A 17,684-nucleotide genomic window follows, 5' to 3' on the forward strand; every position below is an offset into this window, starting at 1 on the left:
ACTGGTCAAGGGTGAGGTGTCACTACTCCATCAATGGTGGAACGTTAGGTATCATTGCATATTGCCTGCTCTTTAAATACAATATGAACTCCTTAGGGAAAACAAATATATAAACTGCATTTTGGCTCTTTATATGACTGAGGTCATTACCCTTGTCTGAGACTTCAAGGTGAAGGTTGTTTTGTTTAACCTGGGTCAACTATATGTTTAACACAACAGCTAGAGACTAGGGATGGTGTCGGAGGAAGATTGGGAATAGAAGAAACTCCAGAAATAGACGAACCAGAGCACTGAGAGTACCCTGTCACCTCATCTGCCTTTCTCACAATACTAGCCCCAGGGGATCTGGTGTGGAGGGTCAAGGTGGAACCAGAAAGTCCTCCTCACACACACACACACACACACAAAGTGTGCTCAGGAATGTGGAGATGGCTAATTACAGGAATGGGAACAGCAGACTCAAGAATTATCACTCCCAGCCTGTCGCCTTGATTCCAATCTAGGGCGAAATGCCCTGGAATCCAAGGAGTTGTGGTGGGCGGCAGGGGAGGGGCGGGCCCGATGGGCGGGGCGACGATGCTCCGCCCTGGGAGGCCCGCCCAGCACTGCTACTTAGGCAGTGCGCTCATTTAGGGCTCAGCTCCTGGAAGTGGAGTGTGTGCTGGACCCGAGTTCGAAAGCAGGCGGCGAGATGAGGCGGGCGCCAGCGTTTCTGAGCGCCGACGAGGTGCAGGACCACCTCCGCAGCTCCAGCCTCCTCATCCCGCCCCTGGAGGCCGCACTGGCCAACTTCTCCAAAGGTCCGGACGGAGGGGTCATGCAACCAGTGCGCACCGTGGTGCCTGTGGCCAAGCACCGAGGGTGAGTGTAAGGGACCAGAAGGGGATGGGAGAAACGGGAAAGAAAGGAGCGAAGGAATGCGGAAGGAAGCGATAGGAGAAGGGAGGAGAGGATTTGTTTGATCTCTGCTAATGACAGCTGCTGCTTAAGGGGAGGGAACTAACCCACCGGCATCTGCCAAGAGGGCGCTTTTCAGGTGTCACCTGCTATAATTCAACTCGCTGTCCTTGGCAAGGGAAGTACCAAGGCTGTCGCTCTGCTGGTGGAAAACTGAGAGGTAGAACGACTTGGTGAAGCTTACAGAGCCAAGAAGTGGCAGGGTTGTGATGGCTTTCTGGTCCAGAGCCAGACCATGAGTCCTGCCTCAGGGAAGGGCAGAAGGGCAGAGGAATGAGCTCAAATGGGATAACGTGCCAGCCGAGCAGTAATGGAGGAGGGGAGATGAATGGGACTTCATTGAACACTCGGCATTAATTGGAAGGAGTTGAAACTGCTCTCTCTCTCTCTCTCTCTCTCTCTCTCTCTCTCTCTCTCTCTCTCTCTCCTCTCAGCTTCTTGGGAGTCATGCCAGCCTACAGTGCCGCTGAGGATGCACTCACCACCAAGTTAGTCACCTTCTATGAGGGCCACAGCAACAATGCTGTCCCCTCCCACCAGGCATCAGTGCTTCTCTTTGATCCCAGCAATGGTTCCCTGCTGGCGGTGAGCAGCCTCTTCTCCTCTGGGGCAGGGAGGGTAGAGTAATTCTCCCCTGGAATAGAGTGTCCCTTGGGCTCGAAGTTAAGCCTAGAAGCTAGTGAGAAGTAATATGATCACAAGCGACCAGACAGGAGCCATCAATGGTGATCTGTGCCAGGCAGCATCTGTTTCTAGGGCCTCTTGTGCTGACAGCGGTGGCGAGCATGTGGCAGTAGAAATCGCGATCCTGTTGTTCGTGTTATTATGTTCTGGTCACACATTCAGATACAGCAAATGCACAGCTTGAACTAAAGCTGAAGAAACATGCATTCACTGAAGCCCCCCCTGTGTGGAGCGGAAGACACAGTAACCTGTGGGTGTCTTCCTGACATCTCTTTATCATCTAGCAAGGTGTAAAAGGAGCCATAGCTCACATTTACTGAGTGATTGGGGAGGGGAGAGATGTGGAGTTCTAAGCACATTACCTGTATAATGAAAACTACCCAGGATGTACATGATACTGTTATCCCCACTTCAGGCATGTGGAGCGAGTCATACAACAGCTGTGCTCAGCTGAACCCTCTAGTAAGAGGCAAGGCTGGACCTGAAACCTCTACAGTCTAAGCCAGTGGTGTATCCAGTCTAAGACTAAGTTCTACTGACTTATCTGTTTGTTTGCTTGCTTGCTTGTTGTGTGTCCTAGGCCAGACACAACACACACACACACACACACACACACACACACACACACACACAAGATCCTCCTCCCTCAGCCTGCCAAATGCTGAGTATGAACTGGGTGATTGATTTCCTATAAAGGTTTGTCGAGATCCCTGAAGCTCAGGTGAGACCCTTGGTTTGAGGTCACACAGCCGGTCAGTGAGAGCTCTCCTAGGTCCACTTGGTTGACACTGGTGTTGATACTCTTACCACCTAGAGTCCTTCAAACTGGCTCTCAGACTCTCACCCCCTCTCCTTCCCCTCCGAGTGTCTCAATTCACTAAGAAATCCAGCTGCCCGTTACCCTACTAGAGACGAGGGTCTAGCTCTTCTCACCCTGCGCCCACCCAGAGGCAGTAGCAGCCGTGCTGCCTATGAGGAGCCCCTGCTCCTCGAGCATCAGCCCTTCCTTCACACCAGACGGTGGTTCTTTGGGGCTGTGCTGGGTGCTCCGTAGCTACAGGACTCAGCTCCTCCCCTGCAAAATGAGAAGAACACTCACCTTTGGAGCCCCAGCTGAGATGAATAAAAGGGTTCACAAAATGCTCAGAGCATCCTGGACGCCAGAACCTCCTAGGATCCTCGGAAGCCAAGGATAATTTGATTCCCACCTAGGGATTCCATTTTCTTGGTTTTCCTTGTACCAGTACAGGTTCGAAAACCACTGAACTGCACATCCCAAGCCAGAGTCAGCTTGAGTCCTTCTCAAGGTGACATCTGAGGACAGTGTCTTTCCAAAGCTCTTGAGATGGGAAGTGATGTTCATATCCCTGAAGTTCACCTCAGCTTGGAGATCTGAGAGTCCCAGGGCACAAAAACAAGATAGGTGATGTTTGAGCGCTTACTGTATGCACTGGCTTCCCTCGTGGAGCTGTATTCAATGCTCTCAGTACCCTCTGCACTGTTGGCATCACCTTCGCTTTTACGGATTGAAGAATCCAGTGCAGATATTAGTGCTCAAAGCCAGGTAGCTCGTAAGTGAGGAATGAGATCTGAGAGGGACGCTGAGCCCCGAGTGCACTGTAGTTTCTACAGAGCTGCCTTTCTGAGTTTCAGTCCTGGGAGGGCACCTTCCTCACTATCTCTCCTTCCTCCAAGGTCATGGATGGAAATGTCATAACTGCAAAGAGGACAGCAGCCGTGTCTGCCATCGCCACCAAGGTAAGACCAGAGGAGAGGGAAGGGATGCAGAACTTATCTTGGTCTGCCTTTGCCCATAGCTGTCCCTTTGCACATACCAAAGTGAGCACAGTAATTCACAAAATTCTGACTATGGGCCACATAATTCCAAATACCTCATATGCACAATTCCTAATCTTCCTGTCTCACAAAAATAGAGTGGAAAAAGATAGAGAGAGACACCAGATGTCAACATCTGGCCTGCAAACACACACACATGTGTGCATGGACAGCTGCACAAATGCACAATAACTAAACGTAGAATGTGGTTTGACTTTTTAAAAGAATTCAATAGATCTTTAATGTATTACATACTAATTACTAATAAATGTTATTACACATTTAACTATTTTATAATTTTTATTAATTAGTAAATAATTGGTAGTCTGTTTACAGTTTGCTGAAATAATAACACCCTTCAAAACCCACATTGTATGTTAGAAAATGAAATGAAGCAAAGTAAAAAAAAATACAGGAATGGAAGTGACTTTTTTTAAAAAATGGGGTCTCACTATGTTGCCCAGTTTGGACTTGAATATTTGGTTTCAAATTGTTCACTTGCTTCAGTCTCCCACATAGCAAGATCTACAGGCGCACACCGCTACTTCTGACTAAAGAGATGACATTTCATTGATTCAGAAATGCCCTCCCTGACATTGGAGAGCTGAGGGAAATCAGCGAGTGAGATACTGGAGACATACGGCAGAAGAGCAGCAAGCGGTGCTGGCGGCGTGGGCCGCAGTGTGGAGTCACATGGGGGAGTTGTACAGGGTATAGCCAAGGGAAGGAAGTTTAGAGTGGGGTATTCAGCTGGGATGATGGTGCACACCTGTAATTCCAGCACTTGGAGTTGAGGCAGGAGGATTGCCCTGAGCTATAGGGCAGCCTGGACTTACATGATGAGACCATATATCAAAAGGCAAAGTAAAGGAAAATGGGGCCCTGTGGGAATGATTGTAATTTTTTTATTAGCTTAAGACTGACAAGGGCTTGGGATGCTTGTTTTCCTAGGCGTAGCGAGAGTGCCATGGCCCAGAGGAGGGTTGGCATGGCAGATCAAGTGTTTAGACTGTTTAGATGGTAGATGGTTCCTGAGGAACAACACCTAAGGTTGACCGCTGTCCTTCACAGGCACGCACACACACACACACACACACACACACACACACACACAGGAACATACCAATAGGAGTATCTAATATAGGGAGGGTCCCTGTCCAGACCAAATGAGATCATGAGAGTTAAGCACTAGCACACAGTAGGTGCTCAATGAAGGCTCCTTCCTTCCTGCCCTCTCTACAGAGGGCCAGCAGAAACAAAGTGACATCTCCAAGATGCCCACCCACTCTCGACAGTAGCCGAAGCCTCCTGGCTACCTGAAAACACTGACCTTCGCCCCCCTGTTCCTCTCAGTTTTTGAAGCCCCCAGGCGGTGATGTGCTGTGCATCCTTGGGGCTGGGGTCCAGGCGTACAGTCACTATGAGATCTTCACAGAACAGTTCTCCTTCAAGGAGGTGAGTGACGGTGGGGCCTGGGGAGCAGGGAGATGGGACACGGGCCCCTAGGTACAGGCTGGACAGTGGGGCTGAGTCTGGCATGGGTCATCCTTATCTTTATGATTTCCTCAGAAGGACTGTGAGGCCTGATTACCTGTTTTCAGACTCATGGCTCCCAGGACACGCACCTGGGGATGCCACCAGCCACCCAAGTGATTCTGTGACACTCCTGGCTGTCAGCTGCACTTCCAGCCCCTCCCGGTGCTCCTCTTAAAAGACTCTGGGAGTCTATGGATCTGGAATGGGGGTGGGGTGAGGCCTGGTGAGCAGGAAGCACACCCTCCCCCCACTGCTGCCTTCCCCCTCTGTGGCCCTCATTTCACTGGAAATGTTCCAAGGTTCTCTTGTCTGCATGGTAGAACAGCTGAATATTCTGTGTCTTCACCAACAGCTCCAATGTCACGGTTCCAGATTACAGGAACTTTGTATCATATTTGCACCGTTTCTATCAGGAAAGCTGGCACAGCTAGCCATGACTTAGCACTGGGTATATTGAGCCGTCTGCCCTGCTTGATGAGCCTACATGAAAAGCTCATTTCTCTGTTTACCATATTTGCTGATGACAGAATCTTCTGGCCTTGTTTAGTTGAGGGCTGGTGGCCTCGGATCCAGACTGGTTAGAAAACTCCCAAGAACTCAGCCCTCAACACTGCCAGCACCGCCCACCTCCACCACAGCACCATCCAGGACTCTGATTGTGGCTTCCACAGTTGGTCTTTTCATCTGCTGCACCTTTTACCTAAAAAGTGTTTATTCGCTTTTTAATTCTTCCTTATGCTTCATTGATTAAGCTCTTCCATGATAAAACACTTTTCATGAATCCTGTACCTGCTGCAACTCCGATACAGGGTTTCAAACACAGGCTAAGTTCCACACTGCCTTTACCCATTTCACAGATGTGGAACCTGAGGCTGAATGAAGGGAAATCATTGTAGGAATAATACAAAGTAAAGGAAGGGTTGGTGCCAAGTCTACATGGCTCCAGAACCTTCCCTGTAATCATTAAACCATTGAGGTTGTGTCCTGACCTAAAACTGAAAAGTGTCCACCTTGTTTAGACGGGGGAGGCATTTTTATTTGTCTGAGTAGATATCTGTTTCAGTTAATGCTGTGTCCTTGATCAAGTGTCCATTGCTTAAAGACAACATTGTCATCATCAGAGCAGTGTGGGTGGGTGTGGCGTCTGCAGGGAAGAAATACACCAGTGTCCCTTCTGTCACCCACTCTAAGGTGAGAATGTGGAACCGCACCAGGGAAAACGCTGAGAAGTTTGCAAGCTCAGTGCAAGGAGATGTTCGGATCTGTTCATCAGTGCAGGAGGCTGTGACAGGTGCTGATGTCATCATCACAGTCACCATGGCAACGGAGCCCATTTTATTTGGTGAATGGGTGAAGCCCGGGGCTCACATCAATGGTAAGTAGAGAGGCTTCTCACTCCCAGACTGGATCTAGGCTCCGTTTGTAAAAGTGCTTTCTCCATCATACAGAACGGTTTTTCTCTGAGTCAGGGTCTCACTATATCTCCTGGCTAGCTTTAAAGTTGCTAGGTGTTATCTATAGCTGTCTATCCCCACTCCTGTCTACACCTTCTTTTTAAGGGTATCTGCATGAGCCTATGGTTTAGGAGTGTAGGCAGGAAGACGGAGGGTTGGAGGCTAGCCTGGGCTACATACAAACAGAGAACCTGTCTCAACAAAACCCAAAGGTGAGAGAAGGATGCATGCTCTGAAAAACTGTGTCTCAAATGTAAAAATAAAGTTAAATGTAAAACTGGTCATTATTTCACTATTGAATGTCCTATGGGATGGAACATGCCACAAATGGTCAGCCACAACTTTATTCTTAAATGTGACAAAATTTAAATCCTAATGGATAAATGAATACTGCTTTTTTTTTTCTTTTTGAGACAATGTCTCTCTGTGTAGCCCTTCAACTTTTAATTCTCCCTCCTGTGCCCACCAAGATTTACATGGCAGGCCTGACCCAATTATTCACCCTAGCCTGAATCATTTGTTCTTAACAAAGAAAACGATAAGCAATTATCCAAAGGTACTATTTCCAAAAGTAGTTACAGTGCAATGGGTTTCATGTGGCATTTGGATGCTTTTAATGTGTGTACTAGGAGGTGGGATGAGAGGGCGTTCTAAACATAAGGACACTGGGGGCCTCTGAAGACCTTCAAATAATCTTAGAGCTTACTCTAAAAGAGGGACTGTATAAAATACTTACCTATAGTAGGAGCTGCCCTGAATTCTATGCGTGTATTTGTATGTGTCCATGCACGTGTGCCGTGTTTGTACGTGTGTGTGTGTTATGTTGGATGCCGTCCACAGTGACACTCCACCTTATTTTTGAGCCAGGTCTCTCACCAAATCCAGCACTCACTAATTAGCCAGAGGACTCCAGGGATCATCTGTTTCTGTCTGCTGCCCACCCACCCACTCCACAGTGTCAGAAATATGCATAACCATGATCACATTTTTTACATACTTTCTGGGTATGATTTCACAGCATGTACTTGACTGTTTAGTCTACCTCCCCAATCCTCTTAATTGTGGCAGGTATATGTGTTATATATGTATATATATAATATAGTATATTATATATACACACACACACACACACACACACACATATATATATATATATATATTAGATATAGTCACTTAATCCTTCCAGCAACCTTAGGAGATAGAAAATAATAATTATCATAGGGTTGGGGATTTAGCTCAGTGGTAGAGCGCTTGCCTAGGAAGCGCAAGGCCCTGGGTTCGGTCCCCAGCTCCGAAAAAAAAAACCAAAAAAAAAACAAAACAAAACAAAACAAAACAAAACAAAACAAAAATAATAATTATCATGACCCCTAATTTATAGAGGAGGTAGACTAAGGCTAGGAGAGATTAAGTAATTTCGAGAGTTAGAGACTCTTGGGGGCACAGTTGGGTTTGAACTGAGGTAGTCTGTCCTCAGAGGTTGGGCTTTTGAACAGTACTTAACATTTTCCTCCGAAAAGAAGCCTGGCTTCTGATTTGACATTATCACAGAAGCCGAGATCCCTGCACACACAGGCAGATGAGAAGCAGTAGTCAAGTCAAGAGATTATAAATGTTCACAGAATGCACCACGTGCCAGCCATTGCTGTGGCTGCTGAGGGAAGCCACAGGAAATGGAGCATCCAAGAATATGGCTTTCCTGTTACCGTCGTCCTAGGGATGGGAGATAAACCAAACAAGGAAAGACTTAGGCAGCTTCTCCTTGTGGGGAGAGCCTGGCAGTGGAAAAGAAGGGAGAAGTTGAGGCATATCCTTTTGATCCACTCACCTGAAAGCTGCCCTGGGGTGAGTTATGGTTGTGATCCAAATGATAAGGAAGAATAAGTCGTGTCAAGAGCTGGAGGGAGGATGTTCTAGGCAGACAGGATTTCAGGAAAGGGCCCCTGGGGGTGGGCGGGTGAGCACGACCATCTGAGGACTAGGCCAAAGTGAGGTTGAGGCCTTAGTCTGCAGGGGATTAATGTTGTGACACAAGTCCAGAAAGAAGCTAAGAGGCGGCTGAGGTGGCAGGTAAACAGTGGATCCAGGTGTGCTTTTGGAATCAAAACTGCCTGGCAGAGCTTGAGAAATCCAGACGGACAGTTCTCAGTGAAATGTGCGCCCTGGGGCAGGACTGAAGCTGCATCTGACTGACTTGGGTTTGGTTTTGTTTGTCAAACTTAATACAACACACTGAGAATCCACTCAAGGTTAGACTGGTTCTCTGCTTAAAGTCTCCCAAGGATGAAATCCATGTTTACTGGGATATCCCCTCGTCTAGTCTCAGAGGTCCTCTTCCAGGTTCATGTGGTAGGGAGATTCAATCCCTTAAACGATAGGACAGGGGAACTGGAGGGTACTCTCAGTTCCTAAGGACCTTCTGCAGGCCTTGCTATGGGGACCCACTCTCCTCAAAGACAGCTACAATGAGTTTTTATATTCATTACCCATTTATCTATCTAGTATCTATCTACCTATGTATCTATCATATGTGTGTGTGTATGTATGTATGTATATGTATATTTTTTCCTGGAAAGAGATGATCTGATATGGCATCAAGATACTTCTTTTTATATTCCCTTGACCTAGGACAAAGTTGTTTCATGTGTTTACAAACCCTCAAATTGTGCTTTATGAATGTGTGTCCCAGTGATAACAGTGAACACCAAGGACAGGTTTTCCATACTCACAGAGCCATTAAAGGGCAGGCCTGACTCTACACACACACACACACACACACACACACACACACACACACACACACACCCCTCCTTACTCCTGTCCTGACAACCCATTCATCCCAACAGAGGATTCTTCAAGACCTTCCTTGTTTCTAGCCCCACTGAAGCAAGGCGAGTTCTGATCTGGGTCAGACTGCTGACTTGCTGTTTGGTCCACATGCATCTGCCTGAGTGGCCTCACACAGCCCCTTGAGAACCCATCCTGTGCTAGAAGCAGCTGCCTGTAGAAAGCAGGGGAGGGGGTAGCCCTGGAAACTGGAGGCTTCCTCCTACCAGCTTATGATTTATTTATTAGCTCCATTAGTGAGTACATTTGTTCTATAGACTCCCCCTTCTCCCTCCCCTCCCCAACAGACTTCAAGGTGAGCATTGTTACACTGATCTCTGGAAACCAGAGCTCAGAACAACTGGAAGGAGAACATAAGAAGGCATATAAATGCTGCCTTGTATTTGGACAAAACTTTAAAATATTTTCAAAGACTAGCTCGCTACCCTGGGGCTGGCTCCAGCCAGCATGCTGCTTTGTTTGGACCACAGAGAAATCAAGGGAAAACGTATGCAAATAGATTTCCTGCTCCTCCTCATAAACAGTAGGGATGGAAGGAGTCTGGAGACAGCGCATGCCCACTCACAGGTAGTAGCCATGCTGGATAATGCTGTCCCCTGGAGAAGTGCACACTCTCTTTTCTGTGTGCCCAGGACCGCAGCATTCCAAATCCGTGTTGGCTTTGTTCCCGTTCATTTCTTCCTGCCGCTGCAGGCATTTGGTTACAGCCTGTGTGTTATTCTATGTCCTTGGAGCAGAAGGCATGATACATTGGATTCGTTGTTCCAGTTTCTGCAAAGGGGCAAAGTCAAGGCCTAATCAGTGTGTTTTGTGGGACGTTTGGTGGACTTTTTTTCCTCCTCCCAATCCTCCCCTTCATTTCCTTATCTGACTCCTCTTCCTCTTCTTTTAAAAGTGTTTGTGTGCACTGGTATACACGCATGCACGCCACCACACACATGGGAGTTGGAGGACAAACTCAGCTGTCGATTCTGGCCCCCACATTGTTTGGGACATCATTTCTTGTTGTTCACCTGTGTGTTCTCCAGGCTCGCAGGCCAACGTGGTTCCAGGGATTCTCCTGGCCCTGCTTTGTGTCCTACATAGGCCCCTGGGGTTATGATATATATTATGGCATTTGACCTGCAGATTCTGGAGATTCAGGTGGTCATGTGCGCATGATATGTGCTTCACCCACTAGGTTTTCTCCCCATCATCAGTTTTCTTGGTGTCATGGCAATCTCAAGGCCAGGTTTCCTTCTTTTCTCCCTGTCCCCACCCCACCCTGGGAAGGATGGGGATTGAGCTTCGGGGCTCACACATGCAGGGTAGATGCTGTGCTGCTGAGCTAGTGACAGCCCTCCCAGCCTTATCGCTGGGCTCTTTGTCAGGAGAAGAGACAACAGTTTCAGGTGAGGAAGGCAATCACTGAGGAGCAGGTCAAGATAAGGAGGATAAGGAGCAGTGGGGTCCTTTGTGTGGTTTCTGCAGTTAGCTATCACTGCCAGCAAGGGTGAGAACCTGGGCTCTTTCGGACCAGCTTCACTGATAAGTTGAGTCCTTCTCTCATCACAGCTTCCATGTATGCATCTGTGGATGGAATTAGACATGGAAGAGTACTGAGGTCCATGAATAGCATGTGTAGAAAATATAACAGACATTACTTGCCTTATAAGTGAATGCTGGACTGGAGGTATGGCTCAGCACCTAAGACTGTGTGTACTTCTGCTCTTGCAGAGGACCCAAGCTCAGCCTTCCATCCATGTTGGGTGGTCCACAGCTACCTGTAATTCCAGTTAAGGAGCATCTGACACCTCCAGCCTCCTCAAGCACCTACATTTACATGCGTATACCCATACTGAACACACACACACACACACACACACACACACACACACACACACACACGTTTAAAATAACAAAAATAAAAGGCTTTTTAAAATTGAGTGCTGCTAAGTGACCGTAAGAACTTACAGGAATGAAGGAGGGGGCAAGATAGAAAAGAAGAGCTTAGGTAATGGCTCAGTTCATGGGAGCATCAGGGCCTGAGTTTAATCCCCAGACATGGAGGTGTGCACCTGCAATCCCAATGCTGGGAAGGTGGAAACAGAACAATCCCTGGGCCTTGCAAAACCAGCTGAGCCTGAGCAGAAAGCTGTGTGTCCCAGGGAGGGGCTCTGTCTCAGAAAACAAAATAGACAGCCATCTTGAGGAACAACACCCTCCACCTCTGACCTTCAGATGCATCTGCATGCATACATGCACCTGCACACACACATGCAAATAATTTTTTTTTATAAAAAGGGAAAAATTGTAGGTGCTATTTTGAAAAGGTATTCTATCTTATTGGGAAGAGCTTGTTCTAGGAGATGAGAGACATTTTGGTCTAAAGATCTATCCCTCCTGGCCCCCTGCTCAACTCTTTCTACTAATGTGCCCTGGGATTTCCTGGCCTTAGAGTCTGTTTTGTTATTTCGTAGCTGTTGGAGCCAGTAGACCTGACTGGCGAGAACTGGATGACGAGCTCATGAAGCAAGCAGTGCTGTATGTGGACTCCCGGGAGGCTGCCCTGAAGGAGTCAGGAGACGTTCTGTTGTCAGGGGTGAGTCTCTCTCAACAGCAAAGCCATTGGCTGGCCCTGGCTCGGTTCCCAGGGTTTCACTGCCTTCCCCTCTGGACCTTGGTCACCTCACCCCCTTGTAAGGAAGACATTCCCAAACATCTTGCAGCATTTTAAATCCCATTCCAGAAAAACATAGCCATATGGCTATGACATGTGTCTTCCCGTCCATCTGCCTGGAGGGAGAATTGATATTTTTTCTGGTTTGCTGAGCTGTAAGGCAGTAGGATGGGAAGTCTGTTGCAACCTGGAAACCTTACTAAAACTATATATCCCCTGACTGCCTATCGCCACTTATAATCAGGTTATGGAAGCAAGCAGAGGCTGCCAATGTGCATGGTCAGATAATAGCATACCAATTTCTTCACAGACAGGGACCTGGCAGGAAGCCACCCATACACAGTGATCTCTGTGTTTATGACACAAGTGCTGTCCCCAAAGGGTATCAGAGGGAATCTTCTTCTTAACCTCATCCAGTTCACACATGGTCCTTTTTAAGATTAATTTCATTCTCTCCTGTTCAGGGGTGTCCTATACTGGCTTCAGAAGCTAGCCCTGCATGGGATGATGGTTTCAGCCCCAGTTAGCATGCATTTGTTTCACAGGCTGACATCTTTGCTGAGCTTGGAGAAGTGGTTTCAGGAGCGAAGCCTGCATACTGTGAGAAGACCACAGTGTTCAAGTCTTTGGGTAAGACTCATGAATTGTTCCCTGGGCACAAATCCAACCAAAGCATAGGGCAGGGAAAGGAGGAATGAATGGGTTACCAGGCTCCGAGAGTGAATCATTACAGAGCCTATTATTTGAATCAATCATTTACATGTTTGGGTGAAGTAATTAAGCCTAAAAACTGTGGAGTTGGATGGTCCTGGATTATATCCCTTCTATATCCTGCACTGGATATGTGACCTTAGGCAAGTCACTTGATGGCCCAGAGCCATGGTTTCTGTTGCCACCTGTCACCTTGAGTTCTTGTGACAGTCCAGTGAGATATACAAGGGGGGAAATTGCACACAGCCAATGTTGTACCGAATCACTTGGTTAGGCATGAATGAATTCAGAAGTCAATGTCCACTAGAGGAAGGGAGCAGGGACAAAGCTCCCCTTTAGGGTAATGACAGAGACACCTGCCTTAAAGGAGATTGAGACAGGACGTTACAGTCTGAGACCCTTTCACTTCCCCTCTTCCCTGCCTCCCATGTAATGCTTAATAACAGGCAACCATGAGGAGTCCAAACTACACCAACAGAGATGGGGTGGAAGTGTGATGAGGGGTGGGCTCCCAGTGGACAGTCTGCCCTTGGATTAACTCCCCCATTCTGCCATGTTTAAAGAAGCAGATGTATATGGGAATCAAAGTGATAATCAGCTATTATACTTAATTATAGTTAATTATTAGTGGTTACTAAGTGGATATTACACAGGACTTTCCATACTTCTTCATACTGAGCAGCAGAAACCTTTAATATTTGTCACGGTTTTAAAGTTACTCTAGATGGCTGTATGTGGTGGCATACACCTTTAATCCCAACACTAAAAAGGCAGAGGCAGATCTCAGTAAGTTCAAGGCTAGTCTGATCTTTATAGCAAGTTCCAGTGCAGTCAGGATTATACAGAGAAACCCTGTCTCAAAACAAAACAAAGCAAAAAACAAAAACAAAAACAAAAAACATGAAAAACCAAAAAAGTAGTGTTCTGGCCAGCAGCGTGACCACTACAGTGAAACAGTATTTGCTGCCTATGAGAAGATTACTGTATGCATAAACTCCCAGTGCTGTGACCCCATGCATAAGGCCTGCACAAGAACAAGCCAGCTGAAAGACCAGCATTTCCCACCCCTAGCTTAGAGGCTGTTGGCAACTGAGGGCAGATTGGGGGTTGCGAGTCAGTGTTCTTCAGGGATGTGGCCCTTGAGAGGATGCCATGCACAAACGAGTATCACCAAGGAGACTTATTTCTACAAAAATGCAGAAAGCTGGGAGAGAAAGAGGAGGTGGAGATGGGAAGGAATTGAAGGCAAGGAAAGAGGGAATGGATTTGAGCATATTGTAGGCATATATGATATTAACATGTATGCATGTATGATCTTAACATGTGATAGAAAGTGCTCTGACCACCCAGCACTATACCATCAGTCAGGATCCAGGCCTTGGCAGGTAGCTAAGTTTTTTTGTTTAATTTTTGTGCACTAAAAGACTAGCAAAGGTAGTAAATTTCATCTAGTATCTGATCTAAAGACATCCCGTTGATCCAGTTGAGTCTGGAAGGTTAGATGGCCCCACTGAAGAGACAAATACTGTAATCCATTTATTTGACAAGTTTTGTATTTCCACCTTGGGTGACTGGTTTATTGACATGCTCTCTCTTTAGCTGATATATACTGAGCCTCTCATAGAATATTGGGTATAAAAATTAAGGCCCATGTCTTAAAAATTACAGATTGAACATGTCTTATCTGAAATACTTGTACCCACATGTGTTTCATACTGGATCTCTTTTGTACTGTGGAAAATGTTTGTAGATTGTTGACTAGGACCCTGCCCTCTGCCCCATATGAAAAACTGATTCCAAACTAGAGAAAGAATTGAATTTCAACATTATATTAAAGAGTTTTAGACTATGTGATATTTCAGATTACAAATCTTTAGATTAGGGACATTCACCATTTCAAGGACAAATGAGGGATGCTAAAGAGACAGGGTCAGCAAACTGTAGGCCAGTGGGCCCAACCCTATCAACTACCTGCAATTGTATGAGCCGTGAGCTACAATAATGTTTATATTTTTAAATGATTGGGGTGGATAAATAGAGAATCACTCTCAGAACACATAAGAATGATGGGAAAGACTGAACAGGGAGGTAGCTTAGTCAGGAAAATGCTTGCCACATAAGCAGGAAGAGCTGAATTCGGATCCCCTAGGCCTGTATAAAGTGCCAGGGGTGTGGTGGTAAATGGGTAGGCCTATAATTCTGGTGTCCTGGAGGCAGAAACATGAGGGTCCCTGGGGCTCACTGGCCAACTAGTCTAGCCAAACCAGCAAGCTCAGCAAGACAGCTTGACTCAGAACAAAACAAAACAAAACAAAAACCAAAAACAAACAAACAAAAACCCCAAATAAGACGAACAATTAAGCTGTGGAAGAAGAAGATAACGAACACCAACATAGGCCTCCTCACACTCGGGGAGGGGCTGGAGAGAGCGGTGAATTTAAGCTGTAGTGTCTGTAAATAAGATCTTACCAGAACTCAGTCTCATTTGCTTTCCCTGTGACTGTGGCTACTTTCCATTATAAAGGCAGAAGTGGGCCATTGTAAGAGAGAGCATATATGATTTACAGAGCTTAAACTATTCACCGAACCTCATGTGATATGTTACTGACCTCTGAATTCAACCTTAGAGATTAGAAAATATGGCCATTTCCTGCTTAGTATCATACTCCTTTCCTTGATCAGCTCAGTCTGAGTGAACCTCTGAGTAGCAGTTGTGCTTATCACCATGGACTTTAGCACATAGGGCATCAGAAGATAGCCAGGGTTGTTTGAGGGCAACGTCATTCTGACACAAGTGAAACAAATTTCTCTCCATTCCAGGGATGGCAGTGGAAGACCTGGTCGCAGCCAAATTAGTGTACGATTCGTGGTCATCTGGCAAGTGAGCAGAAGGAGCTGTGCCTGAGCTGGACGGACGTCACGGCTCAAACGCTGTCTCAGTGTCTAGATCAAAGGAGGCCTAGTCCCCAGGGAACGGGAGTGAGAGTCACTCACAAGTATTGACATCCCTATTCATGTTTGTGGTTGGATAGCTAAACCCTTCTGTTAGGGGGTGATGGCCACATTACCTACCCTTGATCTTACTAGCCTTGTATGTCTCTGAAATAAATCATTTCCAGTTCTTCCATGTGTATTTTGACAGCTTCCCGTGGGAAGGAAATAAAGGTGTCAAATGCTCACTCAATCTCTAGAGGACGTGGCATAAAATTTTCTCCATTTTAATTGAGCACAGCTCACTATAAAACCATTCTCTCTCTCTCTCTCTCTCTCTCTCTCTCTCTCTCTCTCTCTCTCTCTCTCGTGTGTGTGTGTGTGTGTGTGTGTGTGTGTGTGTGTGTTTCCGTGCTTGGGATCACACCCAGAGCTACACACATTCTAGGCAAACACACTTCCACTAAGCTACATCCCTGGCACAGCTCCTGACTTTAAGGCATACAATCTAATGGGTTTTGGTGAAGTTTGTACAATCAAGTCCAGAATGATCCCCTACCCTCAAGAAATTTGATTCTCAACAGTGTCATTACATTCTTCCTAGCAGTTTCTACTGCTACAGATTTGCCTCTTAAGAACTTTCTTATACATCCACTCATGTGTAATGTAGCTCTGGGTGTGTGTGCTTTAAATGTTTGAAGAAGCCCAGATGAGGGGGCTCCTTTGGTCATGCATAGTAGAAAGCACAATGTGTGGGTCACTTGAGTCTAAGCAAATTGATGATGGAAGGAATCCATTGGTTCCTCATAACTTAGCCAAAAGGCCCCACCAGGAGAACATGCCTCATGATCAACATGTCTTACAAAAGCACCAGGACTCCCACATTTAGGCTCATGCCTCCCCATCTGGCCTCCCCTTGCTATGTAAGTTGGGGTAGGATGTGGGGTCAGTATCTCAGGAAGTTTCTAGAGAACTAGAGAGGATCCTTCACAGTGAGGATGTGTGACAGAGGCAGGCTCGGGTCACAAAACGTATGAATGCCTTCTTATGGCAATTGCTTCTGTGCACATTATTGAGGACAAGTACAATTCAGTTTATTCCACAACCAAACATAGCATTCGTAAATAAGTATCCTTTACTGTAACATATCCAAGAACCCATATGCTCTTGAATCCATCCACTGTGGAGGAATGAGTGAGTTCAAGCATTTGAGCATCTGTATCCTGGATGGGCCTCTTGAAGTAACTTCAGATGTGAGAAATCAGCTGGGCTAAAAGAATGGCTCTAATACCATACACACAGCGGATGGTAAATTCTACCTGGTTAGTAGTCTGGCTTCAAAATTCCAACAAAACCTAGTTATTAGTTGGAGGTGGTTTCAATTGAAATTACCCTCTTAAACCATTTTTTTTAATACTGGCAAGATTTTAGAAAGAGGAACTTTATACACTGCTGGTGGGAAACTAAACCATGGGATCCAGCTTGACAGCCCTCCAAAAGCTGAACACAGAACTGTCATGTGGCCCAGATACACCAGTCAACATACCACCCAGGCCTGCACATCTATGCTCATTGCTGCACTACTCAGAATAACCAGGAGATAGGACCAACCTAGATGTCCATCCACCAATGAATAGAAAATGCAGTGCATCACACAACCGAATTTCATTCAAACATAAAGAATGAAATTAAGACATCTTCAGGAATCAAAGATTGTTAAGCAAAATATACAGACCTCACTCAAAAAGACTAGTATCCCATATTTTCTTCTCATATATGAAATCTAGATTTAAGTGTGTGTGTGTGTAACTGCTATGTCTCTATTTCCTCTGAAATGAAACATTACCTATTGGTGAGAGAAGGAAGATTCAGAAGACTCCAGAAGCTGTAGAGAATTTGTCAGGCTCAGAACGTATATGAAAGTTAAGGAATTCACAATACCCACTCCCAGCACTGCAAAAAGCAGCAAACAGCAGCTTATGCAGGGAGTTCCCAGGATCTGTGAATCATCACTCCTGCTTAGGACGGGCAGGCTTTTTGCGAATACAGTTACCTTTATCCATACTCCT

At 46.2% G+C, this 17,684-nt stretch overlaps 1 protein-coding gene across 1 annotated transcript; it reads left to right on the top strand.

Annotated features, from left to right (window-relative positions):
- The first annotated feature begins 612 nt into the window (after positions 1-612).
- Positions 613-15,868, top strand: Crym (crystallin mu). The gene is made up of 8 exons (XM_032892764.1): positions 613-861; positions 1,392-1,542; positions 3,337-3,399; positions 4,831-4,932; positions 6,205-6,388; positions 11,774-11,895; positions 12,519-12,603; positions 15,505-15,868. Exons 1-8 carry the CDS (start codon positions 692-694, stop codon positions 15,567-15,569), a joined length of 942 nt encoding a protein of 313 aa, XP_032748655.1. The 5' UTR covers positions 613-691; the 3' UTR covers positions 15,570-15,868.
- The last annotated feature ends 1,816 nt before the right edge of the window (positions 15,869-17,684 follow it).

The sequence above is a fragment of the Rattus rattus genome, chromosome 2, assembly GCF_011064425.1.
Source record: "Rattus rattus isolate New Zealand chromosome 2, Rrattus_CSIRO_v1, whole genome shotgun sequence".
NCBI lineage: Eukaryota > Metazoa > Chordata > Mammalia > Rodentia > Muridae > Rattus > Rattus rattus.

Bases quoted from the DNA above. Each gene is read 5' to 3' on its own strand.
- Crym (XM_032892764.1), top strand. From the start codon at position 692: ATGAGGCGGGCGCCAGCGTTTCTGAGCGCCGACGAGGTGCAGGACCAC. The intron at 4,933-6,204 runs GTGAGTGACGGT...ACCCACTCTAAG, and splicing joins AACAGTTCTCCTTCAAGGAG to GTGAGAATGTGGAACCGCAC. The intron at 11,896-12,518 runs GTGAGTCTCTCT...TTTGTTTCACAG, and splicing joins GAGACGTTCTGTTGTCAGGG to GCTGACATCTTTGCTGAGCT.